Source organism: Salvia splendens, chromosome 16 (assembly GCF_004379255.2).
Source record: "Salvia splendens isolate huo1 chromosome 16, SspV2, whole genome shotgun sequence".
Lineage (NCBI taxonomy): Eukaryota > Viridiplantae > Streptophyta > Magnoliopsida > Lamiales > Lamiaceae > Salvia > Salvia splendens.
Genome location: NC_056047.1, coordinates 21598721 through 21622482, shown reverse-complemented (window position 1 = coordinate 21622482; position 23762 = coordinate 21598721). Strand labels below are relative to the sequence as shown.

Below are 23762 nucleotides of genomic sequence, written 5' to 3'. Positions count from 1 at the left end.
CGGGAAATTTTTCCTTTGAAAAATACAACTGAAAAATGAAAAAAAATGCCTACATCCAGTGATTTGTATTTTCATTTCTCAAAAACTAAGGAGCATATATACAATTACTGTAAAGTTCAGTACCATATTGCAATAACTTACTTGGGAATAATTCCTAAATTAAAATTTTGCTGGATTTAAATTTACCTAAAATACCTACTTAATATAATTAAATCAAGAATAAATATGAATATTAAGCGTTAAAAATAAAGCAAAATAGTTCTTCTTAATCGCGTTTTAAATTAACGCCGCAGCGTGGCCATCGACGTATTAAACCCCAATTCTCAGATTTTCATCGCCGGAATCGTCCCTGATCCTGCCACCTCAACTTCGGCGGTCGAGATTATGGCGGCTACTAATCAGCTCAATGTCGAGGAGCGGCCGTCGTGGGGGTCTCGGAGCGTCGAGTGCTTCGAAAAACTCGAGCAAATCGGGGAAGGGACATACGGGTGATTCCAAAGCTTCTCCCTTATTTGTCTATTATTTCTTCGATTAATCGAATAAATTTTCGATTTTGAAAGTTGCGGTGATTAATTAAATCCTCGGCTATTTGAAATTTACGTGATTTCTGTTTAGAGTTGGTGTAATTGTGTTTAGGTATTCAATTTACTATCTCTCCTTAATTGTGATGGGGTGTAATTTGTAGAATTTTGTTATCCCTCAATTAGCTACAGCAATTTCAAGTTTTTGAAAAAAATTGTTTCTCCCCCATATTGGTATGGCCATAGGGAGTTGTAGTATCACTACTACTTGTTTTGTGTTGTTGCAAACAGATTAGTTAGGATGTGAAGGTGATATTTTCTCCCCCGACATTTATCGCGGTGTTAGGATGATTTAGAAACAAATGGTGCTGTCTTCGATCTTGTATCCTCTAGTTTATCGTAGTACCGCACATAAATCTTCGGTGGAAAGTAAACCTACCTGCAAGAGCTTTTATTTAAAAGGCTATGTTGTTAGAATAGGTAGTCATCCGACGAATAAATGTTTCGGTTCTGTGTAACGTTGATTTTGTTGTAATGGTACTAGTGGGAAGCTTAATTGAATTGATTTTCCTCTACGTTTTGAAGCAAGGTTGGAAAAGCTTATACTATTGGATAAGTTAACATCCTAGTTGAATTTCATACATTTAGTACATCCATGAATTCATCTATCAAGGATTTTTTTACTCATGCTTTTGTTTGCGTGATATGAAAAAGGGTTTCTTGCAAGTATATTTATATCAAGAATTTGAATTTCTTGTACCTTTGTGTTTGGAGAATGATATATGATTTGAGTATTATTAGGTGGGCTGTGGTCTTATCCTGCCCTTTTATCTGCATTTATAAAAGTATATATACACACATTCGTGAAAGCCTTTGGTTTTCGATGGTTTGGAACATAACACGTTTCATGCACAGCACACAGAACAATATTGCGAATAGTACATAATGATTAGTTAATAGTTTAATGTTATTGTCCCTAGAATAGGCTGGAGCATTATAAATTGTTCAAGTAATGGAGATAATCTTTTGAAATATAATAGTACCCGGATAAACTCAAATGTCATCTTCTAATGTGTTTGTTTGTGTTTGTTCTGTTTCTTTTTCCTCCCCCAGTCAAGTATATATGGCAAGAGAAAAGAGAACTGGAGAGATTGTCGCTTTGAAAAAGATACGGATGGATAATGAAAAAGAGGGGGTATAGCTCTTGACCTTAGTCATTGCCATCTTTAAATTATTCTAAACTTGACTTTAGAAATGCCAATGGTGCTTCTGGCTGGTTCTCAACATTTTCTTTCATGAAATATTTGACATAATTTTCCCTCCATTGCAGTTTCCCATCACTGCTATCCGAGAAATTAAAATTCTAAAGAAGCTACAACATGAAAATGTTATTCAGTTGAAAGAGATAGTGACATCTCCTGGTACTTTTTTCTTAAAATTAATTTCTTACTTCTCCTGATATACCAATCCTCATTTCGAACTTGTTGTGGTTTCTTTATATAGGTCGGGAAACCAACGAGCAGGTACAGCCAGGTAATAACCTAACTCTCTGCTCTTCGATGATGAGAGCTCCTTGTTTTCCTGTTACTGAACACCAATATGGCACCTTTTTTTTATAGTTGCAGATGCAGAGAACAATAAGTACAAGGGAAGCATTTATATGGTGTTTGAATACATGGATCACGACTTAACTGGCCTAGCAGATCGTCCTGGACTAAGATTTACTGTTCCCCAAATAAAAGTACTACAAGCTTTCCTGAGATTTATAGTATTAGCTCTTCTATGTTCTGTAAATTTCTGCCAGTGGAGAATCTAATGTATAATGTTTTTGTAGTGTTACATGAAGCAACTGCTCACAGGTCTTCATTACTGTCATGTTAATCAAGTGCTTCATAGAGACATAAAAGGTTTTAATGTGTGTTATCGGTATTATATAAAACTAAAATCGTGTAAGTGGTCAAAATTTGATTCAACCTCATTGCAGGCTCCAATCTTCTCATTGACAATGAGGGAAACCTGAAGCTTGCAGATTTTGGACTTGCACGTTCCTTTTCCAATGACATTAATGCTAATCTTACAAATCGGGTTATAACATTGTGGTACAGGTATATCCTCTCTTCTTTGTCAATCATGAGTCCATTTAAGATCCTGGTAGTACTGATGACTCTGTTTGACCTCAATTTTATGCTGTTAATATGTAGACCTCCAGAGTTACTTCTTGGAGCTACAAAGTATGGTCCAGCTGTTGACATGTGGTCTGTGGGTTGTATCTTTGCTGAACTATTGTACGGAAAACCAATCTTACCAGGAAAGAATGAGGTTAGGGTTATCTGTGAACCTTGTGGCAAAGTTTCTTATGCTCATTTTACTTTCTGTGACCGTGAAATTCTTTTGTGTGGATTGTTTGTATATGACCTTGTACAGCTGCACAATACCCACGTAATATACGTATATATTTACTAAAATGTATGGCAATATCGAAGCCCGTCGTAGGAATATTTTGTTTTATTGTGGATGGAAAAAAGAAAAGTATGACAGTTATTTCTCTACCTCGTTTCCAAGTTATTTGGAAACACTGTCCACCTTTCCCAAGAAAGTTGATAAATAGGAGAAGAAACATGAGAAGAAAATGTGAAGGGGGTGTGTCTTTTTCAGAAGTGATTCATACCTTTGAGTCATCATCAAACGTCAACTAATATGTATCGACATTGCTGTTCAGAATAGAGTTAAGTTCAGACTTGAGTATGGCTTACTGACATTCTTTGGTGTTGTTTCATCATTGTTTTGCTGATTGGTTTTAGTGAACATGTGTTTTGAACTTATTATCTTATAATAACTCCTAATGCAGCCTGAACAGTTGAATAAAATATTTGAGCTTTGTGGAACCCCTGATGAGTTGATATGGCCCGGAGTTTCCAAGATTCCTTGGTATAACAAATTTAAGCCTACTCGTCCTATGAAAAAGCGAATCCGGGAGCTCTTTAGACAGTAAGTACTGAATCCAAGTTTTATTTATATGTTATGTTATTTCCAAATGCTCTATTATTGATTAATGTGTGTTGAACGATCATTTTTTATGCAGTTTCGACAGACATGCTTTGGATTTACTGGAGAAAATGCTAGTTCTTGATCCTGCACAGGTAACTTTCTCATCTATAGAGGTGTTTTCCTCTGCTACGAACAACTCATTGTGTGATAAGAGTCGAAGTATTCAAAGCACATTCAAAAGTAATATGAAAGAAAATGTGAAGTGAAATAACGAAGCATACCCAAAATAGAATCTTGCGACTGTTTCGTTACCCTAGCTCTTAATTAACTACGTATATGTAACTTTCTTTGCCTGAAAAAAACTCTTCATATAGTATTTAAGCCTTTTTCTCATCCTCTCTTTTTTCCGCCTGTGTTTATATCTCTCAGAGAATCTCAGCAAAGGACGCTTTAGATTCAGAATATTTCTGGAATGATCCCTTACCTTGTGATCCGAAAAGGTATGCTCAATTAAACTTTTTTTTTTCAATTGATAAATGAACATAAATTTAAAGGCCGTGTCATAGTGAACATGAACCTTAGACCTTTGCGTCAAAATTTAACTTAAAGATTGCATTTTGGGTTTGATTGCTTTCCCACACTCTTAATGTTGATCTCTGCCAAGTGATCCCTGCTTATATTTCTTGATTGTACAGTTTGCCAAAATACGAATCATCACACGAGTTTCAGACAAAGAAGAAGAGACAGCAACAACGACAGAATGAAGAAATTGCAAAACGGCAGAAGTTGCAACATCCACAGCAACATGCTCGCTTGCCCCCCATCCAACAATCCGGACAGTCTCATCAACAGCACTGGAATGGCCCCGGTCATCAGATGAACAACAACTCTCAGATGGCCATGTCTGGTGCGCCCAGTCATCATCAATACGGAAAGCCACGTGGCCCACCAGCAGGACCCAGTAGGTATCCCCCAGGCGGGGCTGGAGGTGGTGGTGGTGGCTACTATCAAGATCGCGGAGGTCAGAGCGGAGGCTACAGTAGTGCCCCGTTCCCCTCACAGGGGCGAGGACCCCCACCATATCCTGGAAACACAGCCCCCTCAAACGGCCCCCGAGGAGCAGCTGGTGGATATGGGGCTCCTCCTAACTACTCACAAAGCGGCCAATACAACGGAAGGGGTCAAAATCCAATGGGTGGCAACAGAAACCAGCAGTATGGTTGGCAGCAATAGCTAAGACAAGTCGCTGTTGCTTCATAAACGCGTCACATACGAGAGGGAGGATCCGTCACCTCCATTTGTTTCAAGTGGTTGCAGTTTTGCAAATTCTTACTAGGCTTTGTATATCTAGTGGTTTTTCTTGATTCATTGGTATAGATTTTTGTCAAGAATGAGTGGATTGATTTGGTCACTGAATTGACATATTTAACCATGTAGGCAGGCAGCTTTTGTACCTTTTCATGACCCTTATTGGTATTCTGTTATCTCCTCACTATATATGGTTTCTACATGTAATATTTTCAATTTAAATCCATAATCTTCTAAGATTAAGAACAGCTTTACCTATTCTTTGGGCTAAATAAGAATTGCTCCTGCGGTTGTTGGCAAAACATTGAAGAGTTCCAATGCATTTAAATGTATGAGCAATATATATATATATATATATTTGATCATTGTAAGCCAATCTGTGTGCCAAAAATCTGCTCAAGTCTATATATATATATATATATATATATATTTAGACTCCTAACTTTGTCCATTTCCTAGCATGTGCAGCCTCCTCCTTGCTGCTCATTCTGGCCCCCGTTTCCGGTCGGCTTCAAGTTCACATCGACCATATCATCGCGCTTTGCGGAGGAGAGGGCCTCCATCCCCGGAAGCGCTGCAGCTATCTTACGAAACAGTGGCTGCCATCGCAGCGTTGTTTGTTATAGCATCAAGTAAGAAATGAACTACTACAAGACTCAAACTAGATAAGATATATATGTGCTAGGTAGTGATAAAATGCAAACTCTATATATTATATAAACTCTAAACTATGATCTGAACCGTTAGAAAAACTCAACATATAACAAAATAATAGCAATAGAAAATGTCAACACAACATTAACCGTTTTGTTTATATTGTTTCTCCTATATTGACATTTTCTAATGGTCCAGATCATAGTTTAGAGTTTGTACAATATTTAGAGTTTGCATTTGATTACATCCCTATATGCTCTTTACCTTTATATTGAAACCGGCTTTAGCACTAGTTTCTACGAACATCACTTCGAACTCACGAGCCTTGATATCACCTTCTTCAATCGAAACTTGGCTGCATACACCATATCAGTCATTTTTATGTTTCGGATGACTTATCGTGTTCGTTTCCTTACCGTTTTTCGACAAGATCGGTTTTATTCCCGACGAGGACGATGATCACATCACCACCACGTTCCGTTCTTACTTCCTCAATCCACTTGGAAGTGTTCAAAAATGACTGCCTATCTGCACATCAATTGTTTTTAGTATATTTTTTGGTGCAAAAACACAAAGGAGTTTAAATAAAAAGTTGCTTACTAGCAACATCATAGGCAATCACTGCCACAGAAGAATCTCTAATGTAGCTTGGAATTAGACTTCTAAATCTTTCTTGCCCAGCAGTATCCCTGTGATTCTTTCAAAGGGCTATTTTAGTAATTTCACACACCATCAATATATTCCTCACAATAACAAATTGTTAGTTAGTTGAATGAAATTTTTTGAGAATTAAATTTCTAGAGATTAAACAAATTGTTACCAAAGCTGCAAGCGAACCGTTCGATCTTCTAGGTACATTGTTTTGGACAAGAAATCTATTCCAATTGTAGCCTGCATACAAACAAAAATTACAGAAAAATAAAAAAAAATTGCAAATTTTATTATCATGTTAAAAACTAAGTGCGTGCATGGTTTCTTTCTTCCTTTTCCATAAAAAAGTTTGATTCCTTAAATTTTTTGATCGTATCAAATCTCAATCCAAGAACGTGATTAGATTAAATATAACAATATTATTTAATTATATTAAAGAGAAATAGAAAAAAAATTTGACCTGATAGGTTGTATCGAATTTATCGTACATGAAACGGGTGATGATGCTGGTTTTTCCGACGGACTGATCGCCGAGAAACACCAGCTTGTATTTTGCTAATGGTGACACCACCGCCGCCATTCTCTCTCTTTACAATATACCAATATGCATGTATTATTTGATGAGAACGATGATGGATACAAGATCTGGATCAAGATGGAGAAATTTATGGAAATATCACAATGACACAATGTTAGGATGAATGGTCTTAGCTTTGTAAAACGTGTTTTACACATATATGTGTTGGTGGTTAAATTAAATTGGGCGTGACTAGAGATGCCCACGGTTCGAAAACCGGCGGTTCCGGTTCGGAACCGCCGGTTCCGGTTTTGGCGGAAGCGGAACCGGAACCGGACCGTGAGGCTATTTCACGGTTCCGGTTCCGGTTCGAAAACCGGGCGGTTCCGGTTCCGGTTCGGAACCGCCGGTTTTCCGGCGGTTTTGGCGGTTCCGGTTTTTGAACCGGCGGTTTCGCCGGTTCAATTATTATTTTTTTTTTTAAATTTGAAATTTGGCTTTATACAACAAATCGGAACAAGACAATGCATAATTCAAGCACAAATAAGACGAATAAGGAGAAAATGAAATAAATTTTATTGATTTTGAGTTGTAACGGACAACGATACATTACAATTTACAATACATAAGTATACAATACAACAACATACAACAATGTAATATAATTTACAAGTGTCGTCGGGCGTCGGCTCGTCGCCTCGTCGGACTCGGAAGGTAAATTTAAAAAAAAATGAAATGGGGGGGAAAAAGGAAAAATTGAAAAGGGCTTGAGATCAACTTAAACTTTCAAAGTTAAACTTTTCAAATTTAAGTTGAGTTGCCTACGTATCCACAATTTTATTGAGGAATCAAAGCCCACGTAGTTCTCTTACCTTGGGATCAACCCATTTTACCTTGGGAACAAGTATAACTGTATAAGTGTATAACAATGCGTAATAAGAGTAGCAATTGCGTAATTAAATGGAAGCACAATAGCACAAATGAGAAATTGGAGACAAAGAGAGAGAATTGAGAGATTGAAGAGAGAAACTCTTATTAACACAAGAGTGGGGTGAATGTAAATGAGGATAGAGGGGGGTATTTATAGAAAAAAATGAGGGGAAAAATGGAAGAATTCGAATTTGAAATTTAAAAAAAAAAAAAAAAAATTTGAATTTTCACAAAACCGGCGGTTTTGGCGGAAAACCGCCGGAACCGGCGGAACCGCCGGTTTCCGGGCCAAAACCGCCGGTTTCCGAAATAAAACCGCCGGTTCGGTCAACGAACCGTCTGCAAAAGCTGCTCCATTGTCGCCTCGTGCTCCGCGCCGCCTCGAAAGCCACTAAACCGGCGGTTAACCGCCGGTTTTTCCGGTTAACCGCCGGTTAACCGCCGAAAAACCGGCGGTTTCGACCGTTTTTGAAGATCACCACCGGCCCCCATCCCCCTGCCTCGATTTAAGCGCCGGAACCGGCGGTTCCACGGTTAACCGCCGGTTCCGAACCGTCCCGAACCGCCGGTTCGGTGACGGTTCCGGTTCGAAATATCTTGAACCTGAACCGGACCGCGAACCGAATTGCGCCGGTTCCGGTTCGGGAATATTGCGCCGGTTCCGGTTCCGGTTCCGGAACCGCCGGTTCCGGTTCGGCGGTTAACCGCCGGAACCGGAACCGGTGGGCATGTCTAGGCGTGACAATCCCTAACACAAATTTACCTTTTTATAAACGATATCTCATTATGTTACTCCATTCAATACTTAATAGTATTGGAATTTTATAAGATTATTATTATTATTATTCCTACCATATTATATACCCCCGTCCCATTAAAATAAGGACATTTTCCTTTTTCGTCCGTCTCATAAAATTATCTCATTTCCATTTATGGAATGTTCTCCCACACTCATTATGCACATATATGAATTTATTTACAACTTATACCACTAGGGTCTGACATTAAACACTAATAATAATATGAGTCTCATTATCCACCAACACTATTTTAACTATTCTTCTCTCCATCTCTCTTATTTTACCAATTATACATTAATTTTAGTGTCATCCCAAATGTCCTTATTTTTTTGGTGAAATAATCAAGTTTGGATGCAAATATATTTGGGAATTCTTTTACAATTTTGGGGTATGTATCCTATTACCATTTAGGCACAGTTAACATAACATGGTTTGTATTTGACCATAAGTACGAAGCCCGCCGTTTTGGAGCACAAAAATTCCATTTAGGGTAACTGCCCATGTAGGCATAGTTACATATCTATGTTGGTAACTGAGTGCTGATTTAATACCAAAAAAGCACTTTTCTCCATTCCAACATCTCTCCGTCGACGAACTTGAGTGATAAATCCAACATCAAGAGGTAATTGCGATTTACAAAAATTTCAATTGTTTTCTTCAATTTATGAACAAGGTTTCGAGATTGGTGGGCTATATTTTAGAGTTAGGGTGAATGAGGTTTCAGTTTGTGGCTCTCTATTTGATTGCGTGTGCTTGTCCGGTGGACAACCGGTGGAGCTCTACTTATATCACTTTTGTATATAATATTTAGTACTCTCCTTTTGTATATAATATTTACAATGATTTTGAATGTATATATATTTATAATAATTTTATATTTTAAAATGAATAATACATATTTGCAAGCTAAAGCATGTTTATATTTTATTAACGAAGCCAGTGCTACTTAAATATTAATATGATATTATTTATTTTATTATTAAAAATAATATTAAATTAAATATTAAATATTTAAATATAAATTCCGCTCCCGCCATTTTCGGTATCTGGTTCTGCCACTGGTTGTGAGGTTCAAGAGTCAATTCGAAGTCCAACCATTTGCCCCATTCCTAAATAGCAGACCAAACATATGCAAGTGAAATATCGTTAGAATCCTTATAAAATTAACTTTAATTTGGTATATGTTGTGTGAGAAAAAAATTTGAATTGAGATAGTTATATGCATTTAAAGTTTTGAGATATTTTTTAAAGTTTTTTATAACTAATTTGTTATTTATTGCCATAAATATTTTTATTAACAATTTTTATTGACTTATATTGAAGCGGAATGATATTGGGCCTTGATTTAAAGATCTAATATTTATAATTTAAACTTTGAAGTTTATTTTGTGAACCAGATTAGGTTATGGGAAGCAGATTTGAATAGAGTGCAGATGACACATGCACATCTTTATGACAAATTACTGTCAAGGGTATATAGTACTCCCTCCGTTCTCTCATAGCCGAGTCCTTTTTTGCACTATGTTTTCGAAAAATTATAATAAATGGCTAAAGTGGAGAAAAAGTAAAATAAGAGAGAGAATAATGTAGAAAAATTTTATACGGTATTCTCTCTCTTACTTTACTTTTTCTCCACTTTAACTATTTATAACGATTTATTATGAGGGAACGGAGGTAATTCGTGAACACAAACATACACATTCTTGTATATTGATCCTACCCTTACTAATACACCGACCTTCCTTGGTCTTCCAGGACGTCTTTGAAGCTGCTTGTGACTTTGCACGAGAGTACGGGGGTTTGCTGTGGGAGAACTCGAAGAAGATGTGCCTCGTCGTCAAGGCAGACAGTTGAGAGAATTTCTTCGTAGCCAGAAGCAATAGTTTCTATGAGAAAGCACTTCTTTTGATTCTGATTTCTTCTAAGAAAATAACAGTTACACACAAATTTTGCGTTAGATGTAGTTTGTAAGAAACACTAGTGCTTTCTATAAACAGTGGTGCCAAATATTGCAGCTTAATTAGAAGAAAAAACGTGTTTTATATACACAGCCAAATTTACTTGCAACATTGTACAACAAAAAAAGGTTGCAAGAAGAGAAAAACAGATCGATATATAGAGAGGATTGTGTGTGTTTGTAATTTGTTAGCTAAAGAAAACAGAGAAATCCCCATCCCTGTTGTTCTACCAGTGACAAATCCCGGGAGTCTCTATTCGCGATAAAGCGACCATTTCTTCATATTTCGAAGCATACACAAAACCCCATAGCTACAAAAACACCAGAAATGGTTGGTTAGGTATTCAGTTACTTGTTTTTCTTTCTTTTCTTTCATTAATATCTTACACCTCGTGATGATAGACTACCTAACAAATTGAATTTCAAAACAAAGTCTACTTATTGGCTGCGAATCAATCGTTACCGGAAGTGTGAAACATTCCTAAAAAAGTGAGCATGCTTTAGAAAGTTTTTACCCCCCGCGGGTGGAAAAATAAATTACTTGACACCTACCTCGACTTCCTTGATATCGAACTCTTCGGAGAGTGCCAAACAAGGATTGTCGTAGGTTTCTGATGATGAACTTGATCCGCTTAATCTAAACAGAGGGGAAGGTAAAATCATCTTATAAGAGCCAGAGTGTGTATATATATGTCATTATATTGTGTAACAAAATAGTTGAGCAAATGGAAAAGCTTACAGATCTCCATCCAAATAAAGTGCAAAATGGCCACCTCCACCCATGGCCAAATAATTAGTAGAGCACAAAGTAAAATAGCGATTCTTTCCTGTTATACATTTTTTAAGATTGAAGTCAACACGAAAAAACTGATGTTAGCAAGAAAACAGAGCAAGTGTAGATACCTGTTGGGCGATAAATTAGAGGATTTCCGGAGATATTTGAGAACACAAATGAGTCAATGGTCCCCTGTAACAAACTCGCATTTATTCGAGTCAAGTGAAAGATCAATACTTGATGAATCGGCGAATTTTCGATGATGATGAATGCTCGTAAAAATAAATTACGGCACAGAGAATTTTACGTGGTTCGATTTACTGAGGTAAATCTACGTCCACGGGGAGAAATGAGGGCAGGTTTGTATTGCTTGATCTGCGAATTACAGCTTACAACACAGACTTGCTATATGATTATTTCTCTAGAGTGATTCTAACCCCTTTCTACCAGATCTAAGTTCTATTTATACATTGAACTGAGATCGTGGCTTACATCATCACTCTAGGTCGTGGAGGTCGTGTAGGTCATGGCCTAAGATCGTGGCCTGAGTTGACGCCACGTGGTAGTGGGTGTGTTGGAAGTTGTGGAAATCCTGCATGGGTCCACTAACTCCTTGTTCGGTCGAAAACTGAGACCGAACTGCTTTGGTTGCCGATCTGAGAGTAGAGCTTGATGCCGACCTATGAGCAGAGCTTGATTGGTTGGCTTTTGCCGAGCTGTAGGCTGAGGCCGAACTCTTACTGAGACCGAACTGCTTTGGTTGCCGATCTGAGAGTAGAGCTTGATGCCGACCTAAGAGCAGAGCTTGATTGGTTGGCTTTTACCGAGCTGTAGGCTGAGGCCGAACTCTTTGGTAATGCCGAACTCATACTCTTCCTTGGGCTTTGGGCTGATGGGCCGTCACTGCTGTTGGGCTTGTTTAGTTCGTACCCCATCACTACCCCCCCCGAAAGACGAAGTGAATCACTTCGGCGAAGCGAGTCACTTCGGCATTCTGGATAAAGGTACGGGGGAGGCTGACGTCAGGGGACGTGCCTTGCATGTGACTGCATTAAATGCGACAGTAAAATCCGGCCGTTGAATCCTGAAAAGGTGGGATTCGAAACGGTGCGACGATTTTGAAATCTTCGCCGAATCTGATAAATATGCTCTTTCTTCCTCATTTGAACACCTTTGCTGTTGCGTCTTCTATACTCTCTCTTTCTCGAGAAATTTTCTTCCGCTTTCAAGAGCTTCTTCAGACTTTCTTCACTTTCAAAAAGTAAGAAAAATGTCTTCTTCTTCTTCTTCGGTGTCGGGTAGCGGTAGGAAAGGGGATAAGGGGTCTTCTAGCCGGAAAGAATCCGGGGAGAAGACCGTAGAGTATTTTCACAGTATCTTGAGTAAGGATACTGTGATATCCCTTCACGAGAAATATTTTTTACCTGGGGGGAAGGCGGTGGTTCCCGACGATGATCATAGGGCTAACGACCCGCCGGAGGGTTATGCCACCGTTTACGAAGCCTGCTTAGAATGCGGGCTTCGTTTTCCTCTTCCCCCACCTTTTGTAGAGCTTCTTGATTTTTTTCAACTCCCTTTAGGTCAGGTGACTCCGAACTCTTGGAGGCACTTATCGGCTTTTGCTGCCGAACTGCGTAGGCTAGATAAGGATCTGTCTCTGAGGGCAATCCTTAATTTTTTCCAGTTTAAAAGGAAGGGATCTTGGTTTTACTTGATCCCCTTACAGCCTTTTAGGGCCTTCTGCAAAACCAAGTGGCCGAAATGGCAAAACCGTTTCTTTTTTTATAATAGGACTTCGGCTCCGGGCTTTCCTTGGAGAAGGCCGAAGTCCGTGATTCCCCATCCTCGGTTAGAACCGTTGGCCGAGCTCGAGGGCGAGCTCAATAAGATTCCTATGATTAGGAAACAGTATTCGGAAACTGAGCTCGTCAAGGGCGACGTCGTGTTCGACATCTCGTCTTCGGACGAAGAGGCCGAGGGTGAGGATTTTTCTTTATCTTTATGCTCTACTGCTTTAACGAAGAAAACTAACCTTGCTTTCTTGCTTTTTGGCAGTGTTCATGCTGAATAAGGCTATCCGAAAGTCCTCCGAGCTTGAGGAGCCGGAGAAAGAGAAGGCTACCAGCTCGGCGCCTGATGCCGAGAAGAATCCGAAGAGGCAAAAGACCTCTTCGGGTCCAAAGAAGCCGGAGTCGACTTCGGCAAGTAGGAAGGGGAGGACCCAGAAGCCCCCGAGAGCGCCAGAGAAAGACGTGGTCTTGGCGCCTCCTTCGGAGCATATCTGTGAGCCATTTTTATGGCCCACGGACTTCGCCGAGGTGAATTGTCTTCTTGATTCTTTGGCTTGGCTTCTGTCCTGTATTTTTGGTGCCCTCTGTTGACTTTTTTCCTTATCCATTTTCAGAGGAACGATATGCTCTCCAAGCTCGTCGCCGTCGAACTCTCCAAAGCGTCCAACGACTATGCTGAGATGCAGAGGAAATTGGCGGCTGCTTGTCACCGGGCCGAGCAGGCCGAGGCAAACTTTGAGAAAGCCAGAGCTGCTAGGATTTCGGCCCAGGATGAAGCTCAGTTTGCCAAAAACCAGCTCGTCATCCAGCGAGAGCAGACGAAACGGAGTGATGCTGCCGCCGTGGTTGCCCAGGGGGAGGCTCTCCGTGTTTACACGGAGAAACTCTTTTTGAGTAGCCAGTTCTCGGCTTTTGTCGGTAGTCTGGTAAGGCTAATTGCCGATAAGGGCGAGCAGGGGGCCGACGTCGTGCTGCCTCTGTACAGCCGAGAGATAGCAGCTCGGCTTCAGAATCTGCCGCTCCTTGAGGAGCTCGCTTCATCCTCGGTCCTGCTTTCTGCAGACCGAGTCCGGAGTTGTCGAGCTGATCGGGACGAGAACCTGGAGGCTATCTTTGCCTCCGTGGGACCCGTTTCACCCGCTTCGACTTACAACGGAGAGGGTGAGGCCGAGCCGCTGGAGCGGGAGGCCGAAGTCGAGCGAGTCGGGCATCCGGAGAAGGAAGCCGATCAGGAGACGCAGCAGATCGGCTACGGTGGCGCCGAGCAGGCTGAGGAGAGCAAGGAGGCAGAGGCTGAAGCTGAAGCAGATAAGGAGAAGGAAGCTGAACCTCACCGAGAAGGTGGAGACGAAGCTAGCGAAGTATGATTTCGTCTCCCTTCTCTTAGTTTAGTTTCTTCCTTTATGTAAAATGGCCTTGAAGCCCTCCTTGTATAGAAAAATTTTTTTTCTTATGAATGAAAAAATTCTTCTTTCTGCTCTTGTGTCTTCGTATAGCCTTTCGTACTCTCTTACTCCTGTTGTGGTTTACTACCTGCTCGGTAAGCTGAAATGCCGAACTGACGTAGCTGCTTTGTATTCTTAACTCTCAAGGAGCTGGAGGTACTTCACTGGAAGCGGCTGTACTCTTCGGCTTTAGACGAAGCTGAGAAAAGAGCTATAGCCGATCAGACGAAGAATGACGAGCTTCTGGCTCGTTTAGTGAAGCTGGATGCCGATAATAAGGACTTAGAGTCCGATAAGAATGATCTGGAGGCCGAGCTGAACACGACCATTGCTGAGAGGACTGCGTACGAGGATTACATCCGTGTGCGCGGGGGAATGACCATATCAGATGTTCAGAGTCGAGTTGACGAACTGTGGGAGGAATATAATGTACTCCGGAGGAACAATGCGCTGGAGAGCTCGGCTTGCCAACAAGTCGTGACATCATTGCGGCGCTGGGCTTCTCGGTACAACATTGTTCTTTCTCGGCGCCCCTCCATAGAAAGATTCCTTCGGCATATCGTGCCAACAGATGCTCGCACTCCAGATCAAACCTTTGATTCACTTGCTCAAAACCGTACTCCAAGTCAGCAACGAACTCTGGAACAGCCGGAAACGTCAAGACGAGAACAGGCTGAAGTTCGTAGAGGAGCTGTGATTATGAGTGAGCAAGATCAACAAATGCTTCGTGAAGAGACTCTTCGCCGCCGAGGTGCTAGGGCTTCCCGGGCTCAGAGAAGAGGTGGCAGGTCGATTAGAGCATCTCGTCGACCTGCTTATTCTGCAGCTGCCTGGAACGCCCGAACTCAGCTTCACGAGGATTTTGTGAATAGATGGCTCAACTTTAGCAACCCTGGACAGTAGAATAGTCCTTTGTAATAGCGTAACGCCATCTTGTAGGGTAGCGGAGTTGTGTGCCGAACAAGATTTGAAAATGAAATTTTGTTTTTGTTTTCGCTTCTAACACTGTGTATTTACAGCTTAGCGAAAAAATTTCATCGTACTTGTCCTCGGTCTTATGAAGTAAACTTCTTTGACCGGACTTGTCTTTGGTCTGATGAAATAAACATCTTTGACCGGACTCGTCTTTGGTCTGATGAAATAAACATCTTTGACCGGACTCGTCTTTGGTCTGATGAAATAAACATCTTTGACCGGACTCGTCTTTGGTCTGATGAAATAAACATCTTTGACCGGACTCGTCTTTGGTCTGATGAAATAAACATCTTTGACCGGACTGTCTTTGGTCTGATGAAATAAACATCTTTGACCGGACTCGTCTTTGGTCTGATGAAATAAACATCTTTGACCGGACTCGTCTTTGGTCTGATGAAATAAACATCTTTGACCGGACTCGTCTTTGGTCTGATGAAATAAACATCTTTGACCGGACTCGTCTTTGGTCTGATGAAATAAACATCTTTGACCGGACTCGTCTTCGGTCTGATGAAATAAACATCTTTGACCGGACTCGTCTTTGGTCTGATGAAATAAACATCTTTTGACCGGACTCGTCTTTGGTCTGTGTTCTAATTTGGCGATTTTTGTCGCCGGGATCGAACTTTCCCTTGTCCTAATTCGGCGAGTTTTATCGCGTGGATCGGACTTTCCCAGTTAACCGAAGTGGTCTTATGCAGTAAACCTCTTTGACTAGACATGGTCGTCCTCGGTCTTATGAGGTAAACTGCTTTGACCGAACTTGGTCGTCCTAATTCGGCGAGTTTTATCGCGTGGATTGGACTTTCCCTTGTCCTAATTCAGGCAAGTTTTATCGCGAGAATCGGACTTTTGTTGCAGTTCGTTTCAGACGAAGTGCTTGATTCTTAAGCAGAATTGTGGTCTTGTATCCTCTTTAGAAGCTTTGACGCACAATCGTTGGCTTGTATGTTCTAAAAAGGGGATCAGCCTTTGAAGAACGAGATACCTCAGTTTTATTTGTAAGAGACGACACTCACATAGACAGACACAACGCACGTAGAGACGAGAACAAGTAAAAAACAAAGAAAACACATAAGACTGACTGACCGGACTGTCTCTTACAAATGGAACTTTTTGAGGTTGGAAACGTACCATGTTCGGGGTACTTGTGCTCCTGACGTGAGTCAATTTGCAAGACCCTTTGCCGAGGACTTCTGACACCCGATGTGGACCTTCCCATGTGGGTTCGAGTTTGCCCAGCTTTTCTGCTCGGCTTACTTCGTTGTTTCTCAAGACGAGATCTCCCACTTGAAATTGCAAGCTTCTTCACCCTTTGGTTGTAATACCGGGCTACTTGCTCCTTGTACTTGGCTGCTTTTAGGCAGGCCAATTCTCTTCTTTCTTCGGCAAGATCTAGTTCGGCTCTCAGTCCATCACCATTCATTTCTGAGGAGAACTTGAGTTCGGGGACTGGATATGCCGATCTCAACCGAATCACGGCTTCAGTGCCGTACACCATCGAGTTCGGCTCCGGTGTGACTTCGGTCATTTCGCCGGCCTCTGATTCCGGCTGCTGTGATTGCTATGCTTGATGGTGCCGAACTGATTGCTCGGCACTTTTAAGCGCAATCTGCGAACACACTTGCTCTTTTTCGATCACCTCGGATGACCGCTATCTCTCCTTTAGTGGAGAAGGTGTTCGGCGAGGATGCCTCTGATCGCTATGACCGGGCTTCTTTTTGTCTTCTCTAGATGAGCTGTCTAAAGACCGTTTTCGACGGTCTGCCTCATCGGCACGAGAAAACTTGTCCGCAATGTCCCACATCTCTTGAGCTGTTTGCGGACCGCACTCCACGAGCTTTCTGTAGAGAGCTCCGGGCAGGATTCCATTTTGGAATGCCGAAATGACAAGTAGATCATTGAGATTATCTACTTGTAGGCATTCCTTGTGGAATCTCGTCATAAAATCGCTGACCTTTTCGTCGCGACCTTGACGTATAGAAAGCAGCTGAGCCGAAGTGCTTCTGGCTTCCGCTTTCTGAAAGAACCTCCTGTGGAAAGCATCCATTAGATCTCGGTAGGATCTAATGCTGCCTTGAGGGAGGCTATCGAACCACCTTCTTGCGTTCCCGATTAGCAGCTCGGGAAACAGCTTGCACATGTGGACCTCGTTGAGACCCTGGTTCGCCATGTTATATTGATAGCGTCCCAAGAAATCATGAGGATCCACGAGTCCGTCATAGGTCATCGACGGAGTTCGGTAGTTCTGTGGTAGGGAAGTTCGGGTAATATCGTCCGAGAACGGAGTCCTCAATGCTCCGTACATGGCGAACCCGACATTTCTTCGGTATGGAGGAGATGGAGTTCTCCTGTGATTCCGGTACCGAGGATTCTTTCTTCTGGAAGACATGATACTACTGCGGTAGTGACTGTCTCGTATGGAGGGAGAGAGAGAATCCGCCGTTTTCGCCTCCGGCTGCTTTTGGCTTCTCTGCAGGAAGGTTAAGAATTCCTCCTGCTTTTCAGCCAAAAACAGCTTGACAGCCCCGTTCAAATCGGGCTGCTGGGAAGACTCGGTGTGACGGCTTTTGGAGCGGCTTGTTCCTCCGCCATGAGAACTGGTGGTGGATTTATCCCTAGGCTGTTTTCCAGACCTATGGGATGGATTGGCTTCCTCCTGGTTCTCACGGGCAGGAATACGGGTACTCTGCGATCTGGTATGCATTTTTTGGGTTGAAAAAATGGTCAAAAATTCGCTTTATCACAAATTTGGTTCTCTGTTTCCCACAGACGGCGCCAGTGATGAATCGGCGAATTTTCGATGATGATGAATGCTCGTAAAAATAAATTACGGCACAGAGAATTTTACGTGGTTCGATTTACTGAGGTAAATCTACGTCCACGGGGAGAAATGAGGGCAGGTTTGTATTGCTTGATCTGCGAAATACAGCTTACAACACAGACTTGCTATATGATTATTTCTCTAGAGTGATTCTAACCCCTTTCTACCAGATCTAAGTTCTATTTATACATTGAACTGAGATCGTGGCTTACATCATCACTCTAGGTCGTGGAGGTCGTGTAGGTCATGGCCTAAGATCGTGGCCTGAGTTGACGCCACGTGGTAGTGGGTGTGTTGGAAGTTGTGGAAATCCTGCATGGGTCCACTAACTCCTTGTTCGGTCGAAAACTGAGACCGAACTGCTTTGGTTGCCGATCTGAGAGTAGAGCTTGATGCCGACCTATGAGCAGAGCTTGATTGGTTGGCTTTTGCCGAGCTGTAGGCTGAGGCCGAACTCTTACTGAGACCGAACTGCTTTGGTTGCCGATCTGAGAGTAGAGCTTGATGCCGACCTAAGAGCAGAGCTTGATTGGTTGGCTTTTACCGAGCTGTAGGCTGAGGCCGAACTCTTTGGTAATGCCGAACTCATACTCTTCCTTGGGCTTTGGGCTGATGGGCCGTCACTGCTGTTGGGCTTGTTTAGTTCGTACCCCATCAATACTCTAGCTTGAAGAAGAAAGGTATGGACCCAACATTACCTGGTACCTCTTATTTGTTGATCTCAAAGGTGCCTCAACCAAACCACCAAAGGTTGCACCTTTGCGATCCCCGACAACCTAAAAGTACAGAATATTTAAGTATAAGTACACATGGCCGGACCCAAAGTGTAAGGGGGAGGGGCTTAAGCCCTCAATGAAATATTTTTTAAAACATTTTTCTATTAAATTTTTTAGGAATTTAGTCAAGTTTAGTGTAAGTTATAGTGTAAAAGCCCCTACAAATTATCTAAATTACTCAAAAATATACATTAAAATAAAATTTAAAAATCTCAGCCCCTATCGATGATTATTTCTGCGTCCGCCGCTGGAAGTACATACACTCCATACAGTAGCAAATGCCATTAAATGCAGCCGAAACTGCAACAGGTTGTTTGGTAACGTATAGCCAGCAGTAAGTAGTTGAGATGGGCACACAGCCGAAAGAGATTAGGTAAGATATTCAAAGATCAAGTAATACCTTAACAGTCAACAGGGTTGTTCTTTACGTCATTATAACAAAAGTTTCGATTGGGCACTCGTTCATGCACAAATGCCAACAAAAGGTGCAAATGATTAAGACCCAAACGAGTCATATCCAAAGCATTAATAAATTTCAATAATACGGCAAGTCATTTGTAAAGAGTTTAGACAGTCTATGAGTTCTGAATCATCGCCCAGCAGTGTTTTTGAGCTATGTCTATGTGGAATTACTTGAAGCAATGAGTACCTGTGAACTGTTTTAAACAGAATTCATTTGTAAAATTTACAGGGTTAAATTATATATGATGATTAACCCACATTTCTGTGTAAATAAGATAGTTTAAGAAAGAGTCCAAATTCATAATCAATTAAAGGGCATGACTACAAACTGTAAATTTTAAATAGATATAACCCATTCGTTTTCTTGAATCAAGTTCAGGAAGTAGAGCTCCTTAAAATTGTGAATTCAAGAGGATATGAATCTGGTAAATTTCTATAAATAGTTAAATTCACATTATGTCACGTTACCGAAGCAGTTACTTGGACTGTCAGATAGCCCTAGAGGACTCTATCTCAGAATATATAGTTTAATGGACTCTCTGTGATGTGCGACATATTGTAGAATGCAGATGAATGCTGGACCACATTGGCTCATTGTCCAAGAAAGAAAAATGGTAAGGGAAAGGGGAAATTTTCCTAATCAGCCAATGATTTTTTTTCATCGGTTGCTTAATAATATGATTAGGTTGTTATAGACTTCTATTTCCTATAGATCGAATAGGGAGATAGATCGATTCAGAACTATCTTAAATGAGAACTTTGAGAAATATCAGTTGGTAGCACAAAACATATCAGTTGGAGCAACTGATATGTTTTGTGCTGTCATAGTTTGTGCCACCAACTAATATGTTTTGTGCTTCCAACTGTTAGTTCTCAAAGTTCTCATTTTAAGATAGTTTTCAACTGAACCACTCCCTACAGAATATAGTACTTCGTTTCTTCATATTCATGCTTGTTGACCATCTTCGAGCTATCAATGATTCTCTTAAGCTCTGGAGGATTTGTGTTTCCTTATGAAAATTGCTTTGTCTTCTTCCATCACCCTATCCCGTGTAATCAAAGTCTTTGTGTTAATATGTTTCCTTATGAATTCTCTTAAGCTTACTGGATGAGTCTATATTACTCCCCGTTGAAAAATGAAGAAGCTATTTCTAAATCAAGTTAAGGCTATGTCAAAATTATTGGTAATTAAATACAATGTTATTAAAAAGCTGCCATGGCGCCGCCGTGGCGCCATTGCGTGGCGGGTTTCGGAAAAAACGCCATCGCCACGAGCTGCCACAAAACTTTTTTATGGCGACCGCCATTTGCCGCCATGAGTGAGGCGCCATGGCGGTGCCATGGCAGTTATGGCGTCACTTTTGGTTGGGCTGCCCCAAACCTCAGCCCAATTACCAAATAACACGGCCCAAATGATTTTTAACCCTTAACTCGGCCCAAATAATGAAATAAAATGCCAATTAAGTCAAAATCTAGGGTTTTTTATAGTATCTCTTTCCCTCTCAAACAAACCCAACCTGCTGCGCCCCCAGTCCCACTGCCCTAGTCACGTCGCCGCCGCCCGCTGCCCGCCGCCGGTCCGCCGCCGCCCGCCGGTTTCGTTGGAGGACAATGATATCGATGAGGATGAGGATAACTATCTTGTGGAGGATGACTATGTTGGGGATGGTGATGATTGAGAATGGTTTTAATTTAGATTTGATATGTATTATGAATTTGTGATGATGACTTTATATTTTGATTGTTGAACTAAGACTTATTATGGTAGGCATATTATATAATTGCTTATGACTTTATGCTTTATTTATTGTTTTAATAGTTGATAACTTGATATATTACAATTTTTTATTATTTTCTAATTTTTTGAATTTATATATACATATATTACTAATATTTTATTAATTTATTTATCGACCGCCATATCCCGCCATACTGATACGCCATATCCCTGTGGCGGTTTTTGGGCTCACCGCCGTAAGCCGCCATACGCCATCCATAACATTGATTAAATAAGAAGCTGTGTAATGTTAATTCATGGAAAATTAGAATTCTAACTCAAGCAAGCCTAGAGTTTTCGTGGCCAAAGGGTATTAAGTACAAGAAACATAAAAACAACAAATACAAATAACAATGTCAATAACAATAAAGCACCGTCATAGGTTAAATGACTACCAGCAGACTGAGACCAGGCCAGATCATACTTCTTCTGTATAATGTCGCAAGTGAAATTCCATGCCTCCAAGTGCTGAAATATAACAGACCTTTTAGTTAAACTAATACACCCACACTCATAAATGTAGCATAATAAGTTCGATGAATATTCTCAAGTCTCAACCTGTACAATAGCATCCATTTTCGTCCCTGGATAATCACTGGGAGAGCACTATAAAGAAGACTCCGAGTCTTTTCAGACAGAAGCAAAGATGGTTCAGATATCTCAGGAAGATTTAGATCCACTGAAGGTTGTGACTTATTCAAGATTTTCAGGGCTATTCCATCATCCCTAGAGCCCATGGAATCACCTCCATCGCCAACTGCCATATCCGGATTCCCCTTCATGGATTGACTTCTAAAACCACCAATTCTAGCAGCTTGATAGAAAGCTTTTCCAAGAGACTGTTTACCCCTTGAAAACAAACTCTTCTTCTTCGCATTCTCTTTGGTAGTCATCGGTTCAGATGACGGTGCAGAGTCATCCTCAGGAGAACTACTTTTTTCATCCCGAGCTTGAGATTCCGAGGGTGCTATAAACGAATACAGAAATGCAGTAAACGAAGATGTGTTGGGACCATCAGCAGAGTCCTTCAAACCCTCCGTCTCAGACTGTTTGTTCTCAGAGTTATTCAAATCATCCTATAAAAAACAGACGAAGACTAAAGAACGTCACAAATAAATAAAAACCGAAAGAAAGGTGCTGCTGCAAGAGACAAGAGACATCACTCCTTTCCCTCACAACCCCTACCTCATCATCGCCTATTAACTTGTACATTACTTCCGTAACTCGTCTAAACCTCAATCACAACACAGATTGATCATTTCATTGTCAGGAATCACAGACTTCGAAATTCTATATCCTGAATTGTGAAGCAGCTTTAGGCAATTTTTGAGTACTCCTAACATATGAATACAAAAAAATGATAGTACACATCCTATTCCAATCCAATTGCACAAGTAGAGCAACCAATTAGTTCCAATTCAAATGCAAATTGAATTAGTTCCCCTAACAAACAACCAATTAGGCAAAAGCAGTTGAAAAACCTAACCATGAGCTACAATAACCACAACGGAATCAACAAATTCTGATAAAGCAGCTACTACTTCAGCTTGGATTAGGTCAGAAAAGGAACCTAAACAACCGATCACCAAAATCCTATATAAAAAAGGAATTGAGATAAGAAATTTACAGAAGAAGATGGTGGCAGAGATGGTTTATCGGAGATAGGGTTGAGCAAACCGGTGGTTAGATCAGAAAAGAAGTGCGCTGCTTTAGTCCTCAACGACTTCGATGGCTGCTTTTGCAGGTCGTCTTGCTTCTGCTTTCTCCCCATTTAATTATAAATTTTTTCAGAATTCCACTATCGCTGCGGCATATGCTGCTCAGCCTCAGCTGCATGCAATCAAATTGAATCACACGCTAAGAGCATCCATCCGACGACCTTCTCAAAAACATCTTCGGCACATCCCACTCCACGTCATAAGGACATCCCACTGCACAATGGTAGACATCCCAAGGACATCCCAATTGATATCCACAATAAAAAAAATTCACAAATTCATCAAATTAAACAATTTATGAAATTAAAATTTCGACACGAATACGGACGGAGAAAGTGCAATGATAATTTAATTAAATAAAAAAAATAAATAAAAATAAAAAAAAAGTCTAAACAAATTACATTATAAATATCAACGGTGACCCCTCCGCGCCCACAGCTCTTCAATTATATCGTTCTGGAGTCGAATATGAGCTTGTTGTTGGCGCATGCCGGAAAATGCACGGACTCGATCGGCCTCTTCATGGGGTATCCCCATACGTACATTGACGGTGGCCACGTCGTGGCTTGGACCGGCAGCATCAACATCATCATTGGCCCAATCAGTCAGTGCTGGACCTTCATCTTCGACAATCATGTTGTGCATGATAATACATGCGTACATGATATCAGCGATGCTGTCAATATACCACAGTCGTGATGGATCCTTCACTGCCACCCATCGAACCTGGAGCACACCAAATGCCTGCTCCACATCCTTGCGCGCTGCCTCCTGACGACCAGCAAAATAGATCTTCTTTTTGTCTGTTGCGCATCTGATCGTCTTCACGAAGACAGGCCACATAGGATATATCTCATCCGCCAAATAATAGCTCATATTGTGTTGGTTGCCGTT

The 23762-nt window shown here is 41.1% G+C and overlaps 3 protein-coding genes across 5 annotated transcripts; 1 reads left to right on the top strand and 2 right to left on the bottom strand.

Annotated features, from left to right (window-relative positions):
• The first annotated feature begins 267 nt into the window (after positions 1–267).
• On the top strand, positions 268–5075 carry LOC121769948 (cyclin-dependent kinase C-1-like). 2 transcript variants are annotated; one of them, XM_042166730.1, is made up of 12 exons: positions 268–488; positions 1635–1716; positions 1852–1942; positions 2025–2054; positions 2147–2262; positions 2356–2428; positions 2506–2626; positions 2723–2840; positions 3370–3509; positions 3604–3661; positions 3939–4009; positions 4205–5075. In XM_042166730.1, the coding sequence occupies exons 1-12, from the start codon at positions 385–387 to the stop codon at positions 4740–4742; spliced, it is 1542 nt and encodes a 513-aa protein (XP_042022664.1). In that variant the 5' UTR covers positions 268–384; the 3' UTR covers positions 4743–5075. The 2 variants fall into 2 exon arrangements, with proteins under 2 accessions (XP_042022664.1, XP_042022663.1); XM_042166729.1 differs by having other exon boundaries at positions 269–488; positions 2141–2262.
• A 197-nt stretch (positions 5076–5272) lies between these two features.
• LOC121771151 (ras-related protein RABH1e-like) lies at positions 5273–6709 on the bottom strand. Its single transcript, XM_042167937.1, has 6 exons — positions 6583–6709; positions 6292–6362; positions 6072–6160; positions 5888–5999; positions 5736–5826; positions 5273–5416 (listed from the first exon to the last, which is right to left on the bottom strand). Exons 1-6 carry the CDS (start codon positions 6700–6702, stop codon positions 5273–5275), a joined length of 627 nt encoding a protein of 208 aa, XP_042023871.1. The 5' UTR covers positions 6703–6709.
• Positions 6710–10055: 3346 nt separating this feature from the next.
• On the bottom strand, positions 10056–22990 carry LOC121769982. 2 transcript variants are annotated; one of them, XM_042166768.1, is made up of 8 exons: positions 22778–22990; positions 21709–22226; positions 21546–21618; positions 18834–18911; positions 11230–11293; positions 11066–11153; positions 10879–10963; positions 10056–10290 (listed from the first exon to the last, which is right to left on the bottom strand). In XM_042166768.1, the coding sequence occupies exons 1-8, from the start codon at positions 22919–22921 to the stop codon at positions 10207–10209; spliced, it is 1134 nt and encodes a 377-aa protein (XP_042022702.1). In that variant the 5' UTR covers positions 22922–22990; the 3' UTR covers positions 10056–10206. The 2 variants fall into 2 exon arrangements, with proteins under 2 accessions (XP_042022702.1, XP_042022701.1); XM_042166767.1 differs by lacking the exon at positions 10056–10290 and adding an exon at positions 10354–10637.
• Positions 22991–23762: the final 772 nt, after the last annotated feature.

Bases quoted from the DNA above. Each gene is read 5' to 3' on its own strand.
- LOC121769948 (XM_042166729.1), top strand. From the start codon at position 385: ATGGCGGCTACTAATCAGCTCAATGTCGAGGAGCGGCCGTCGTGGGGG. The intron at 2,055-2,140 runs GTAATAACCTAA...TTTTTTTTATAG, and splicing joins CAACGAGCAGGTACAGCCAG to TTGCAGATGCAGAGAACAAT. The intron at 2,841-3,369 runs GTTAGGGTTATC...CTCCTAATGCAG, and splicing joins TCTTACCAGGAAAGAATGAG to CCTGAACAGTTGAATAAAAT.
- LOC121771151 (XM_042167937.1), bottom strand. From the start codon at position 6,702: ATGGCGGCGGTGGTGTCACCATTAGCAAAATACAAGCTGGTGTTTCTC. The intron at 6,363-6,582 runs GTCAAATTTTTT...GTTTGTATGCAG, and splicing joins AATTCGATACAACCTATCAG to GCTACAATTGGAATAGATTT. The intron at 5,827-5,887 runs GTAAGGAAACGA...TGGTGTATGCAG, and splicing joins ACCGATCTTGTCGAAAAACG to CCAAGTTTCGATTGAAGAAG.
- LOC121769982 (XM_042166768.1), bottom strand. From the start codon at position 22,921: ATGGGGAGAAAGCAGAAGCAAGACGACCTGCAAAAGCAGCCATCGAAG. The intron at 22,227-22,777 runs GTAAATTTCTTA...TGTTTTTTATAG, and splicing joins CTCTGCCACCATCTTCTTCT to GATGATTTGAATAACTCTGA. The intron at 18,912-21,545 runs GTAGTCATTTAA...CTGTACTTTTAG, and splicing joins GGCCTGGTCTCAGTCTGCTG to GTTGTCGGGGATCGCAAAGG.